The sequence below is a fragment of the Symphalangus syndactylus genome, chromosome 1 (assembly GCF_028878055.3).
Source record: "Symphalangus syndactylus isolate Jambi chromosome 1, NHGRI_mSymSyn1-v2.1_pri, whole genome shotgun sequence".
In the NCBI taxonomy this organism is placed as follows: domain Eukaryota; kingdom Metazoa; phylum Chordata; class Mammalia; order Primates; family Hylobatidae; genus Symphalangus; species Symphalangus syndactylus.
In genome coordinates, this window is record NC_072423.2 from 96,379,697 (window position 1) to 96,394,812 (window position 15,116).

At 53.0% G+C, this 15,116-nt stretch overlaps 1 protein-coding gene across 1 annotated transcript; it reads left to right on the forward strand.

The window, feature by feature from the left end:
* The first annotated feature begins 8,745 nt into the window (after positions 1-8,745).
* On the forward strand, positions 8,746-11,973 carry GSTP1 (glutathione S-transferase pi 1). The gene is made up of 7 exons (XM_055270120.2): positions 8,746-9,109; positions 9,448-9,483; positions 9,780-9,886; positions 10,001-10,088; positions 10,455-10,558; positions 11,424-11,531; positions 11,710-11,973. Coding segments are annotated over exons 1-7 (633 nt in total). The 5' UTR covers positions 8,746-9,108; the 3' UTR covers positions 11,899-11,973.
* Positions 11,974-15,116: the final 3,143 nt, after the last annotated feature.

Sequence of the window (15,116 nt, forward strand, 5' to 3'; positions counted from 1 at the left end):
AAGGGAGATGAGCAAAGTAAACTAGCTTAGAGAAGTCTTAGCTGTGTGAAGTCTGAAAAATTCATCAGGCTCAGAGAGATGTGAGCATGAAACTCCAGCCACCCTCACGCCTGCAGCCACACCCTACCCGCGCAATTGTTTAAAGGCATTTTGTTCCTGTTTTCTGCCTCACTCATTATGTTCATTTTCCTGGGATTTGTGATACAAAAAACAAGGTACAGCCAGTTGATAACTTATGTTATTTTATTGTAAATTCTTGGTAAACAACTTAGGAACTGCCTCTGTCTTTTTCACTTAAAAACCTGGGCCTCCTAGCCTGGGCAACACAGCAAGACCCTGTCTCTATGGAAAAGTTTTTTTTATTCGTTTGTTTGTTTGTTTGTTTGTTTTTTGAGACGGAGTCTCACTCTGTTGCCCTGACTGGAGCGCAATGGCACAATCTTGGCTCACTGCAACCTCTGCCTCCTGGGTTCAAGCGATTCTCCCGCCTCATCCTCCAGAGTAGCTGGGATTACAGGCACGCGCGATCATGCCCGGCTAATTTTTTTTGTATTTTTGTAGAGACAGGGTTTCACCATTTTGGCCTGGCTAGTCTTAAACTCCTGACCTCAGGTGATCCGACTGCCTTGGCCTCCTAAAGTGCTGGGATTACAGGCGTGAACTACTGCACCAGGACAAAAAGTTTTAAAAATTAGCCATATGTGGCTGTGCATGCCTGTAGTCCTAACAACTCAGGAGGCTGAGGTGGGAAGATCGCTTGAGCCCGAGAGGTAGAGGCTGCAGTGAGCCGTGATTGTGCCACTGCACCCCATCCTAGGCAACAGAGCAAGATTTTGTCTCTGAAAAGAAATAAACAAACAGGCTGGATGCGGTGGCTCATGCCTGTAATCTCAGCATTTTGGGAGGCTGAGGTGTGTGGATCACTTAAGGTCCGGAGTTTGAGACCAGCCTGGCCAGCATGGTGAAACCCCATCTCTACTAAAAATACAAAAGTTAGCTGGGTGTGGTGGTGAGTGTCAGCTACTCAGGAGGCTCAGGCAGGAGAATCGCTTTGAACCCAGGAGATGGAGGTTGCAGTGAGCTGAGATTGTGCCACTGCACTCCAGCCTGGGTGGCAGAGACTCCATCTCAAAAAAAAAAAAAAAAGGAAGGAGGAACATCAGGAAGATGGGACGTGTGGAGACCCTGGGCCTGCCGCACCGCCGCCCCCCCCCACCGCCGCCCCGCCACACCCCGTGCTCTCTGCCCACCTGGTCTCCAGCCACGGCTGCCACAATCAGCTTCCCACTGGTGCCACCTGACAGCCCCTGCCTCAGAGCACCTGTGGCTATCAGTTTCTGCCCTGAGGCCTCTCTAGCACAGATCACCTGCTGGAACCTCCCTGGTGGTCTCAGATGAGACCTGGAGTGCAGGGCGTCAGCAGTCATGAGCCCTTGAGTGATGGGGTGGGAGGCAGGACATACAGTCCCCTCTCCTCTGTCCCACCTGGCTCCTCAGAAGTCCCTAGAGGACAGCAGCCCCAGGTGCTGCTGCAGTGCCAGCCCGATGACGCACCTTGGAGGGGCTCGTCCTCCTGCCCTGTCCCACTCTCTATGGTCCTCCACTCCCGTGCCCTGGAACCACTCCCCAAAACAAGCCACTGCATACAAGCCCCGTCTTGGGCTCCGCCTTTTGAGAGACCCAGGCTAAGACAGCAGGGGGTGATTACAGAAATAATTCTGGGTAGTTTTTCCAACACAGAGAGAGGGACTGACACCCTTTTTCCTGTGAACACTTATTGACAGTCTTCCTCCGCATGGAGAAGTAGATAAAATGTAAGCTCCAAAGCGTGGGGACTTTGTCTTCTTCCCTCTGCGTCCCCAGTGCCTTCAGCCATGCCTGGCACATAGTAGGTGCCCAGGAAACCTGTGTTCAAGGAGGAAGGTGGTGAGGGGCAGCTCTGCTGCTCTGCGTCCCCTCCAGGCTGGAACTGCGCGTCACTTTCTTAAGGGGAGCTGTCCTGGCTTCTGCACTCTTTGGTGTTGCCTCAGGAGGGTGCTAGAACCTTGGAGACTGGGTCTGGGACAGGCAGGACTGGGTCTGAGATGGATGATGCCTGGGGCTTAGCCTGGAGGGGAGGGGCAAGGTGGGTGGGGCCCCTGGTGGGTATCCTAAGACACGTGTTGGGAGCAGGGAGGAAAAAGCCTCCTCTGGGCCTCAGTCCTGAGGCCGGGTGCTTTTCCCACTCTGGGATGAAGCTCATTAGCCCCTGGTAGGTGTGGGAAGGCTCTTGGGGGTGCTTTGGGATTGAACCCAGAGCATGTCAGGGCCCTCAGTCCCTGGAGCCAGCCTTGGGGGACGGAGATCCTGGCAGCAGAACTGGCATTTGGAAATATTCAGGAGAGGACCAGAGGTATGGCGCCTGAGCTCAGCCCAGGGGACTCTGAGCCCCCACCCTCTGCAGAGTCCCCTCAGGCAGGAGGAGGGGAAGCCGAGGGTCTCCTTGGGGAAGGCTCAGCAGGATGGGGCCACGCAGCCCCAGGGGATCAGGCAGGCAGAGTATGAGTGACTGCTGCTGGCACTTACAATGCACTCGCTGTGCGTGAAGCATCGACTCGAACCCTTCAGCTTGTCCTCACTGCAAGTGAGGAAAGGGAGCATGAGGTTGCAAGTAGCATGGCCAGGGTTGCAGAGGGTGAGGCAGGAGCTGGAAATGGATCCCAGACCGCCCAGCCTAGAGGCTGTGCTCTCGCCCCTGAGGCCATGGATGGAAGTGCCACAAGGGTAGGGTGCTTATCTTCTTTATCGCTTGATTTGTTGAAGAGCTGTTCTGCTGGCTGGGTGCGGTGGCTCACGCTTGTAATCCCAGCACTTTGGGAGGCCGAGGCGGGAGGATCAGAAGGTCAGGAGATCGAGACCACGGTGAAACCCCGTCTCTACTAAAAATACAAAAAAAAAAAAAAAAATAGTCGGGTGTGGTGGCAGGCGCCTGTAGTCCCAGCTACTCGGAGAGGTTGAGGCAGGAGAATGGCGTGAACCCGGGAGGCGGAGCTTGCAGTGAGCCGAGATTGTGTCACTGCACTCCAGCCTGGGCGACAGAGCGAGACTCTGTCTCAAAAAAAAAAAAAAAAAAAAAAAAAAGCTGTTCTGCTAACTGCATCTTTCCGGGCTTTCAGGAAAGCAGACAGGACACTGGCCGCCAGGCCTGGAGAGTCAGTGCAGAGGTGAGGGTTGGTCTATCTGGATGACAAGGTTACTTTCAGATGCAGTCTGAAGGAATGTGACTGCCAGTGGGGTCCAAGGCTGTCCCCACCATCCCCGAAGCACTGTCAACACCAGCATCCTGGCACCGAGTGGACACACCCTGGAAAAGGCTCACTGCCACACATGGGCCCTGCTCCAGCAAGGACAGAAGATGAACTGGGCTTCCAGTTACTCTGGGAGGTTTGGGGAGGATGACTCTGAGTGCTAAGCCACCAAATGCAGCCCTGGTTAGTCAGGTTTGGCTGGGATACCACAAATGATGTGGGCAAAGGCCTGGAGCACTGGCCATCCAGCCCCCACGCCGCTAGCTGCCTCTGGAAAAGTGTTGGACTGAAGCCCAAGCCTGCTTCCGTGCCCTGCTGAGCTAGGCAGTCAACCCCGGCTTAGCCTTTGCTGCCCTGATGGAGCCCCAGCCCTTGGTCAGGCTGCACACGGCAGCTTGCTGGGTACAGGGCAGCCGTGGATCAAGACCAAGAAAGAGACAGAGGCCAAGGGCTTTCCCAGCTTCAGTCCACCTGCTCGGGACAACTGGTACTCCAAGCACCACGTAGAGCTCCCAGCCCTGAGATGGGCGTCCTTAACTCCTTTCAGGGAAGCATGAGCCCATGCCTGTGGCCCACCCATCCCTGTGCCTGGGCTCAGTGAGGTCACTGGGGCACCTTCCCCTTGGATAAGAGTTCAGAACTTTGAAGATTAAGCTGGACCAGATCTGCTCATCCTCACAGTACATTTCAGGAGCATCTCAATGGCTCCCACCCTGGCCTGGAAACCGCCTGTGCTGCTGAGATATCAGGGAGGCACTGGGCACTGCAAGGGGAAGATGGCATTGCTATGGAGTCACTCTTGGCAAAAGTTGAATGGGTGACATTGGAAGTCCAGCTTTTCCTGAGGCTGGGATCTGGACCTTGGTCTGTCAGGGGTCAGCAAATTTTTCTTGAAAATGCAGACAGGAAATATCTTAAGCTGGCCGGGCACGGTGGCTCACGCCTGTATCCCAGCACTTTGGGAGGCTGAGGCGGGCAGATCACAAGGTCAGGAGATTGAGACCATCCTGGCTAACACAGTGAAACCCCATCTCTACTAAAAATACAAAAAATTAGCCGGGCGTGGTGGTGGGCACCTGTAATCCCAGCCACTCGGGAGGCTGAGGCAGGAGAATGGCGTGAACCTGGGAGGTGGAGCTTGCAGTGAGCCGAGATCGTGCCACTGCACTCCAGCCTGGGTGACAGAGCGAGAATCCGTTTCAAAAAAAAGAAAAAAAAGAAAATATCTTAAGCTTTGAGGACCACATAGTCTGTTGCAATCACTCATTTGGGCCACTGTAGCACAAAAACAAACACAGATAACACACACATGAGTGAGCATGGCTGGGGCCCAATAAAACTTTATTTACACCAGGAGGTGATGAACCAAGTTCTATAGTGTCCCAACCCTTGATTTAGATGGTGAACTATCATGAGCTTTCAGTTCCCTCTCTGGTAGGAATATGGGAGAAACCACATTTCAGGAAAACAGTAAAATTAAACAAATAAAGTGAGACGTAGCCCCTCCTGGAGGCTGCAGGCTGTGTTGAACCTGTGTGTCTGGGTGTACAGGGATGTGAGTAGATGTGTGTGGAGAGGTGTGTGTGGGTGGAGGCTGAGCGTGGCTGGAGGTGGCCATGGTAGGATGCCAGAAGGAAGGAGTTTGTATTCAGTTCCTTTCTTACTACTCTCTGGAGTTGTTGAGGGGATGTCACTGCTGAACACTGACCCTGGTGCAGGCTAAACTGAAGTTAGCCTCTGCTACCCTCTGCTGGGTGAGGCACTGGGGAGAACAGTGGGACTGACTGGGGTGGGCTTTCTCCCTCCCACACTTCCCCTGGAAACACCCAGCACCAGCACATTAGAATGTGGGGAGCCACCTCCCCCAGCACTGCTTCCCAAGGTTCGGAAGGGGAAGCTCTGACCTCAAGCTCTGTTTGAAGAGCGATAGCAAAGGGGAGGTGTGGTCTGGTGGTGCTTATCTCCTTCCTTTGCTTTGAAGCCACAGGCTGGCATACTACCCGAGAGAATGACCAGTGCCACCAAGGAAAGGGCACAAGCTCACTGGTTCCAGGGGAGACATCTCAGGGGACAGGAACATCCCCTGACGCTGAACGAGTGGAGCACACAGACAGAGAATACACACAAGACAAATGCACGAGGACATGAGAAAAGGCACCGGCAACAGGAAGTTACAAAAAACAAAAAAAAGAAAGAGTAGATATAAAAACAATAATCGAAGAAAGCCAACAACAGATGGGATGAATCATACGAGGAATGCGACTCAAGGATGAAGACGTGAGTGACGAGATCAGCTGGGAAACTCTCTCCCAGGAAAGACAAACCAGAAGAAACACAAATGACATTGAAGTGGCCGGGCGCAGTGGCTCACGCCTGTAATCCCAGCACTTTGGGAACCTGAGACAGGTGGATACTTGAGGTCAGGAGTTTGAGACCAGCCTGGCCAACATGGTGAAACCCTGTCTCTACTAAAAATACAAAAATTAGCCGGGCATGGTGGCAGGCGCCTGTGATCCCAGTTACTCAGGAGGCTGAGGCAGGAGAATCGCTTGAACCCGGGAAGCAGAGATTGCAGTGAGCTGAGATAGTGCCAGTGCACTCCAGCCTGGGCAGTAGAGCGACACCCTGTCTAAAAAAAGAAAAAGGCAGTAAAGTGATTGGACGATAGATCAGAAGGGCCATTATCCAGACAGTGCAAGTTGAAGAAGAAGAGGAGGAGGAGGAACAGGAAGAGGAAGAAGACGGAGAAGAGGGACTCTCAGAAGAAACAATGGAGATACATTTCTTAAAACTGAAGAAAGATGACCAACCTCAGACCGAAGGGCCAAGAGGCCAAACCAGAGAGACAGCTTGGCAAGCCAAGAAGAGCACCAAAGCTAGACAATTAGAGTGAAATTAAAGAAAACCCAAGGTGACAAAAATTTAAAAAGCTTTCATGTGACCTCAGACCACTGGTGAAAATTAAAAAAAAAAGGACAGCCTGGGCAACATGGTGAAACCCCATCTCTACAAAAAATACAAAAATTAGCTGGGTGTGGTGGCACATGCCTGTAGTCCCAGCTATTCAAGAGGCTGAGGCAGGAGGATCACTTGAGGCCAAGAGTTCCAGACCAGCTGGGGCAACATACGCGTTGCAGGAAGTCTGGAGGGACTGGCTGAAGCCATGGCAGAAGAACATAAATTGTGAAGATTTCATGGACATTTATCACTTCCCCAGTCAATACTCTTGTGATTTCCTATGCCTGTCTTTAATCTCTTAATCCTGTCATCTTCGTAAACCGAGGATGTATGTCACCTCAGGACCCCGTGATGATTGCGTTAACTGCATAAATTGTTTGTAGAGGACAATTGTTGTGTGTTTGAACAATATGAAATCTGGGCATCTTAAGAACAGGATAACAGCGATTTTCAGGGAACAAGGGAGATAACCTTAAAGTCTGGCTGTCTGTAGGCTGGGCAGGACAGAGCCATATTTCTCTTATCACCGAAAACAGGTAAGAGAAATATCGCTGAATTCTTTCCCCAGTAAGGAATATTAATAATTAACAGCCACTGTTATTAATTATTAATATTAATAATTAATGGCCACTGAAATGGCCGCCCTAAGAGTGCCCGCCTTTATGCAGATGTAGAAAGGAATGAAACACACCCTAGTCTCCTGCAGTGCCCCCAGACTTGATAGGATTAGGAAATTCCAGCCTGGCAAATTCTAGTCAGACTGGTTCTCTGCTCTTGAACCCTGACGGGGTGTGCACAGTGGGACCTGGAAGTTCATTAGTGATTCTAGTTTCGCCCTGACCTTCTGCCTTGTGATCTTTTGTCGCCCTTGAAGTATGTGATCTCTGTGACCCACACACTGTTCGTGCACTCCCTTCTCTTTGAAAATTGCTAATAAAAACTTGCTGGTTTTACGGCTCAGGGGGCATCACGGAACCTGCCGACATGTGATGTCTCCCCCGGCACCCAGCTTTAAAATTTCTCTCTTTTGTACTCTTTCCCTTTATTTCTCAGGTCAGCCGACACTTAGGGAAAATAGAAAAGGACCCACGTGAAATATTGGGAGCTGAATTTCCCCCGATAATATGTCTCTTAAAAAAGACTTTTAAATGAAATTTCTTTGTTTTTTAACTTTTATTGCAGTTTTCGGGGTACATGTGAAGGTTTGTTACATAAGTAAACTCGTGTCATCGGTGTTTGTTGTACAGAATATTTCATGACCCAGGTATTATGCCCAGTACCCAATAGTTCTCTTTTCTGCTCCTCTCCTTCTTCCCACCCTGCACCCTCGAGTAAACCACAGTGTCTGTTGTTTCATTCCTTGTGTTATAAGTTCTCATCATTTAGCTCGCACTTACAAGTGAGAACATGCAGTATTTGGTTTTCTGTTCCCGCATTAGTTTGCTAAGGATAATAGCCTCTAGCTCCATCCATGTTCCCACAAAAGACATGATCTTGTTCTTTTTTATGGCTGCATTAAATAAAGTTTTAAAGGCACAAAACATAAACACCAACCTCTTCCCCACCATAAGAATCCCTTGCTGAATTTGATTACACTTAAATTAAGGAGTTTTGTTTCATGAAAGACTCCTTGGACAAACTTGACAGTTGATGCAATAGGAGAAGCTGTCTGTCATGTCTAAAGCCAACAAGAGATCAATATCTAGAATAAATGAAGATCTGCAAATCAACAGAAAGTAGGGAGCAAAGCCAAAGAAAATAGCCTAAGGTGCAGCCACTAAAAGGGACGTGATCATGTCCTTTGCAGGGACATGGGTGGAGCTGGAAGCCGTTAGCCTCAGCAAACTCACACAGGAACAGAAAACCAGTGAGACCACATGGTCTCACTTATAAGTGGGAGCTGAACAATGAAAACACATGGTCACATGGCAGAGATCAACACACACTGGTGCCTGTTGAGCGGGGTGCTGGGGAGGGAGAGGACCAGGAAGAATAGCTAAGGGATACTGGGCTTAATACCTGGGTGACGGGATGATCTGTGCAGCAAACCATCATGGCACACGCTTACCTATGGAACAAACTTGCACATCCTGCACATGTACCCCAGAACTTCAAATAAAAGTTGAAGGAGGGTCAGGCGCGGTGGCTCACGCCGGTAATCCCAGCACTTTGGGAGGCCGCGGTGGGCGGATCATCTGAGGTCAGGAGTTCGAGACCAGCCTGGCCAACATGGTGAAACCTCGTCTCTACTAAAAATACAAAAATCAGTCAGATGTGGCACGCACATATAATTCCAGCTACTCGGGAGGCTGAGGCAGGAGAATTGCTTGAACCCAGGAGGCGGAGGTTGCAGTGAGCCCAGATCGCGCCACTGCACTCCAGCCTGGGCCACAAAAGAAAAGAAAAGAAAAATAAAGCCATTTTCTCTTCTCTAAGCGGCCTCTACCCCTCTCCCCTACCCTGCGAAGCGGGTGTGCAAGCTCCGGGATCGCAGCGGTCTTAAGGAATTTCCGCCCGCGATGCCCCGGCGCGCCAGTAGCTGTGCACACTTCGCTGCGGTCCTCTTCCTGCTGTCCGTTTACTCCCTAGGCCCCGCTGGGGACCTGGGGAAGAGGGAAAGGCTTCCCCGGCCAGCTGCGCGGCGACTCCGGGGGCTCCAGGGCGCCCCTCTGCGGCCGACGCCCGGTGTGCAGCGGCCGCCGGGGCTGGGGACGGCGGGAGCCCGCGGGAGCCCGCGGGACCCTCCAGAAGAGCGGCCGTCGCCGTGACTCAGCACTGGGGCGGAGCGGGGCGGGACCACCCTTATAAGGCTCGGAGGCCGCGAGACCTGGACTAGAGTTTCGCCGCCGCAGTCTGCGCCACCAGTGAGTCCGCGCGGGCCGCGTCCCTGGGGATGGGGTTCAGAGCTCCTAGCATGGGGCCAACCCGCAGCATCAGGCCCGGGCTCCCGGCAGGGCCCCTCGCCCACCTCGAGACCGGGGACGGGGTCCCAGTGGACCCAGGACGTCCCCAGTGCCGTTAGCGGCTCTCAGGGGGCCCGAAGCGCATCGGGCAGGGATGGGACCCCGGGGGCTGGGGCGGGGGCTGGGGCTGGGGCGGGGGCGGGGGCGGGGGCGGGGGCGGGGGTGGGGGTGCAGGCTGTGCGCACCGCGCCTTGGCATCCTCCCCCGGGCTCCAGCAAACTTTTCTTTGTCCGCTGCAGTGCCGCCCTACACCGTGGTCTATTTCCCAGTTCGAGGTAGGAGCCTGTGTCTGGCAGGGAGGGGAGGCAGGCGCTGGGGCTGCAGCCCACAGCCCCTCGCCCACCCGGAGAGATCCGAACCCCCTTATCCCTCCGTCGTGTGGCTTTTACCCCGGGCCTCCTTCCTGTGCCCCGCCTCTCCCGCCATGCCTGCTCCCCTCCCCAGTGTTGTGTGAAATCTTCGGAGGAACCTCTGTTCCCCTGTTCTCTCCCTGCACTCCTGACCCCTCCCCGGGTTGCTGCGAGGCGGAGTCGGCCCGGTCCCCACGTCTCGTACTTCTCCCTCCCCTCAGGCCGCTGCGCGGCCCTGCGCATGCTGCTGGCAGACCAGGGCCAGAGCTGGAAGGAGGAGGTGGTGACCATGGAGACCTGGCAGGAGGGCTCACTCAAAGCCTCCTGCGTAAGTGACCATGCCCGGGCAAGGGGAGGCGGTGCTGGGCCTTAGGGGGCTGTGACTAGGATCGGGGGATGCCCAAGCTCAGTGCCCCTCCCTGAGCCATGCCTCCCCCCACAGCTATACGGGCAGCTCCCCAAGTTCCAGGACGGAGACCTCACCCTGTACCAGTCCAATACCTTCCTGCGTCACCTGGGCCGCACTCTTGGTGAGTCTTGAACCTCCAAGTCCAGGGCAGGGGTGGGCAAGCCTCTGCCCCCGGAGCCCTTTTATTTAAATCAGCTGCCCCACAGCCCTCTGGAGTGGAGGCAACTGAGACCCACTAAGGTTATGTAGCTTGCCCAAGGTCAAGCCTGGGTGCCTGCAATCCTTGCCCTGTGCCAGGCTGCCTCTCAGGTGCCAGGTGAGCTCTGAGCACCTGCTGTGTGGCAGTCTCCCATCCTTCCACCACATCCTCTTCCCCTCCTCCCAGGCTGGGGCTCACAGACGACCCCCTGGTTGGCCCATCCTCGGTGATTGTGTGTGATCAGGCGCCCAGTCACGCGGCCTACTCCCCCCCCCCACCCAACCCCAGGGCTCTATGGGAAGGACCAGCGGGAGGCAGCCCTGGTGGACATGGTGAACGATGGCGTGGAGGACCTCCGCTGCAAATACCTCTCCCTCATCTATACCAACTATGTGAGCATCTGCACCAGGGTTGGGCACTGGGGGCTGAACAAAGGAGCTTCTTGTGCCCTCACCCCCCCTACCCCTCCCGTGGCTCGGGCTGACCCTTCCTTGGGTCGGGGTGCAGGGGCTGGGTCAGCTCTGGGCCAGGGGCCCAGGGACCTGGGACAAGACACAACCTGCACCCTCATTGCCTGGGACATCAACCAGCCAAGTAACGGGTCATGGGGGAGAGTGCAAGGACAGAGACCTCCAGCAACTGGTGGTTTCTGATCTCCTGGGGTGGCGAGGGCTTCCTAGAGTAGCCAGGGGTGGAAGAGGATTTGTCACCAGTTTCTGGATGGAGGTGCTGGCACTTTTAGCTGAGCAAAGTATGCAGACCCAGAGCACAATTGGGGACCTGGGACCAGTTTAGCAGAGGCAGAGCGTGTGTGTGTGTGTGTGCATGTGTGCATGTGTGTATGTACACTTGCATGTGTGTCAGGGGTGGGTAAGGAGATAGAGATGGGCGGGCAGCAGGCCTAGGTCCCGAAGGCCTTGAACCCACTGGTTTGGAGTCTCCTAAGGGCAATGGGGGCCATCGAGAAGTCTGAACAGGGCTGTGTCTGAATGTGAGGTCTAGAAGGATCCTCCGGAGAAGCCAGCTCTGAAGCTTTTGCAATCATCTGGCGAGAGATCCCAGCAAGGATGGACAGGCAGAATGGAATAGAGATGAATTGGCAGCTGAAGTGGACAGGATTTGGTACTAGCCTGGTTGTGGGGAGCGAGCAGAGGAGAATCTGGGACTCTGGTGTCTGGCCTGGGGCAGACAGAAGGGGGTGTCTCAGGGGCTGGGAGGGATGAGAGTAGGAGGATGATACATGGTGGTGTCTGGCAGGAGGCGGGCAAGGATGACTATGTGAAGGCACTGCCCAGGCAACTGAAGCCTTTTGAGACCCTGCTGTCCCAGAACCAGGGAGGCAAGACCTTCATTGTGGGAGACCAGGTGAGCATCTGGCCCCATCCTGTTCCTTCCTCGCCACCCTCTGCTTCCAGATGGACACAGGTGTAAGCCATTTGTTTAGAAAAATGGGGCAGACCTAGGGGATGGGCTTAGGCCCTCCGCCCCCAATTCCCCCAGCCTGCTCCCACTGGCTGAGTCCCTGGCCCCCCCTGCCCTGCAGATCTCCTTCGCTGACTACAACCTGCTGGACTTGCTGCTGATCCATGAGGTCCTGGCCCCCGGCTGCCTGGATGCGTTCCCCCTGCTCTCGGCATATGTGGCGCGCCTCAGCGCCCGGCCCAAGCTCAAGGCCTTCCTGGCCTCCCCTGAGCACGTGAACCTCCCCATCAACGGCAACGGGAAACAGTGAGGCTGGGGGGGACTCTGAGCGGGAGGCAGGAGCTGTTGCCTCCCTTTCTCCAGGACCAATAAAATTTCTAAGAGAGCTGCTGTGAGCACTGTGTTTCCTGGGAAGGGGCTCAGGGGTCCTCAGCTCTCAGCCTTGAGGTCAGCGGGATGGCAGAGCAGAGGGCTAGAAAACGGTTCCTCTAGCACAGTCAGTGGCTTCCTGGAGCCCTCAGCCTAGCTGTGTTTACTGAACGTCACAAACCGGAAGAGGAAAAAGAAAGAGAGAGAAACAAAGAGAAATAACCATGGCCACTGTCCTGGAGCACCACACAGTGTAGAGAAGGAGAAAAGTCTCTTAGAAACATGCTTTCTAGGCACAGCAGGCGCCTGTCAGGGGGACAGACTCCAGGACAGAGGGAAATGAGGGATCCTGGGAAGGAGGGATGTGAGGAGTTCCCTGTCCTGGGACTTTGAGGGATTGGCTGAGTAGCTCCGAGCAGCCCACGCTGGTGGGAGGGTCATTCTGCTTGGATGGGGGCTCTCCTGGCTTCCTGCTGACTTGTGAGTTTTGGTGCTTCCTAGGCAAGCGATGACACTACTGTATTAGGATTCTCCAGAGAAGCTAAGCCAGTAAGATACTGTAGGGCAGGCAAAATTTTATCTCTGTCCTTTCAGAGTTTTTTGGCTGGGCCCGAGAACTAAAGACATGAGCAGGAGAAAAGCATTCCGATTTATGTAGGCTGGGCATGGTGGCTCATGCCTGTAATCCCAGCACTTTGGGAGGCTGAGGCAGGTGGATCACTTGAGGTCAGGAGTTCAAGACCAGCCTGACCAACATGGTGAAACCCTGTCTTTACTAAAAATACAAAAATTAGCCAGGCATGTTGGCCGGTACCTGTAGTCCCAGCTACTCGGGAGGCTGAGGCATGAGAATCGCCTTCTCTCTCTCTCCTGCCACCTTGTAAAGATGTGCCTGCTTCCCCTTCACCTTCCACCCTGATTGTAAGTTTCCTGAGGCTTCCCAGTCATGCTTCCTGTTAAGCCTGCAAAACTGTGAGTCAATTAAACCTTTTTTCTTCATAAATTAATCAGTCTCAGATAGTTCTTTATAGCAGTGTGAGAATGGACTAATACACTTTTGTTTTGTTTTTGAGACGGAGTCTCACTCTGGTGCCTAGGCTGGAGTACAGTGGTGCAGTCTCTGCTCACTGTAACCTCTGCCTCTCAGGCTCAAGCAATTCTCCTGCCTCAGCCTCCTGAGTAGCTGGGATTACAGGTGCCCACCACCATGCACGGCTAATTTTTGTATTTTTAGTAGAGATGGGCTTTCATCATGTTGACCAGGCTGGTTTCGGACTTTTAACCTCAGGTGAGCCACTCGCCTTGGCCTCCCAAAGTGCTGGGATTACAGGCGTGAGCCACTGCACCCAGCCTAATACACTATATTAATCAGAAACTGCCAACTAACTTCTAACTTGGGACTTTTCACCAGTCAAAATTGTTTTCTTTGTCTGGCTTCTGCAAATACATGATTAAGTTTCACTTCCCCTCTAATAGAAGCACTAGCTGCTTTGGTCTGGTGCTATCTTAATTCATGTGTCAGTGAATGCTCAAATAAGCTCTTTAAAATGTAAATGAGCTTAAGTTTATCTTTTAGCAGATCTGATGTCAGAAGTAGGATCCTTCAGAAGGACATCAGAAGGATCTGAAGGGTTTCTCCCCATCCCGGGCCCAATGGTGGCCTCCAGGAGCAATGAGCAAACAGGTGTAGGCATTTCACTGAGCCCCCTGCACGCTGCTTCCCGCAGCATATTTGAAGTTCATCACTGGTAAGTCCCACTCAGATACTGTATTAGTCCCTTCTCACACTGCTAAAAGAACTACCTGAGACTGGGTAATTTATAAAGAAAAGAGGCTAAGCCAGGTGTGGTGGCTTATACCTGTAATCCCAACACTGGGTTTTTTTTTTTTTTTGGTGGTTGTTGTTGTTGTTTTTTGAGTCAGAGTCTCACTCTGTCGCCCAGGCTGGAGTGCAGTGGCATGATCTCAGCTCACTGCAACCTCCACTTCCTGGGTTCAAGTGATTCTCCTGCCTCTGCCTCCCAAGTAGCTAGGATTACAGGCACATGCCACCACGCCTGGCTAATTTTTGTATTTTTAGTAGAGACAGGGTTTCACCATGTTGGCCAGGCTGGTGTCAAAACTCCTGATCTCAGGTGATCCACTCGCCTCGGCCTCTCAAAGTGCTGGGATTACAGGTGTAAGCCACTGCACCCGGCCAATCCCAGCACTTCAGGAGGCCGAGGCGAGCAGATCACTTGAGGTCAGGAGTTGGAGACCCGCCTGGCCAACATGGTGAAATCCCATTTCTACTAAAAATACAAAAAAAATTAGCTGGGCATAGTGGCATGTGCCTGTAATCACAGCTACTCGGGAGGCTGAGGTAGGAGAATCCCTTGAACCTGGGAGGCAGAGGCTGCAGTGAGCTGAGATCACGCCTCTGCACTCCAGCCTGGGTGACAGAGGCTTGATTGACTCACAGTTCTGCATGACTGGGGAGGCCTCAGGAAACTTACAATCATGGCAGAAGGTGAATAAGAAGCAAGGCACATCTTACATGGTGGCAGGGGAGGTAAGGGGGGAAGTTCCACACCCTTTTACATCAACAGAGCATGTGAGAACTCACTGTCACGATAACAGCAAGGGGGAAATTCGCCCCCATGATCCAATCACCTCCCACTAAGTCCCTCCCTCAACACGTGGAGATTACAATTCAAGATGAGATTTGGGTGGGGACACAGAGCCAAACTATATCACATACAAACTCCAGAACTTAAATTGAGTTCTCTGAGTTTAGCTGATCTGGATGGGGTTTGGAAGTTGTGATAGAAGTTTAACAAATTCTGTAGGGAGGCTTCAGGTATCTGACTGGGTCAGACAGAAACTGAAATGGTTTTAGTAAAAGACCTCTAATAGGTAAGGTTCCAGGAAAACAAACAATTCTGGGCTCATTTAAATCCAGGGGGCCTGGGACTCCATTGCAGGACTTGTGCTTTTCTAGAGAAATGAGTGAATCTTACCAAAAATAATTTAGAATTTTAGTGGCCACAGTGGGGAAGTTTTTACCTAAATAAAACTGCTCATCTCCAGACTGCATTGAAAAAAAAAGAGGGGGCATCCCAAACACCCCAGAAATAATGGGATGTATTTTTGGTGGCAAGCAGAGGGTTCTAAGTTCTC

What these genes read in the sequence shown, in the direction of transcription:
- GSTP1 (XM_055270120.2), top strand. An exon ending in GGTCTATTTCCCAGTTCGAG is followed by an intron (nt 9,484 to 9,779) that starts GTAGGAGCCTGT and finishes CCCTCCCCTCAG; the next exon opens with GCCGCTGCGCGGCCCTGCGC. An exon ending in CCCTCATCTATACCAACTAT is followed by an intron (nt 10,559 to 11,423) that starts GTGAGCATCTGC and finishes GGTGTCTGGCAG; the next exon opens with GAGGCGGGCAAGGATGACTA.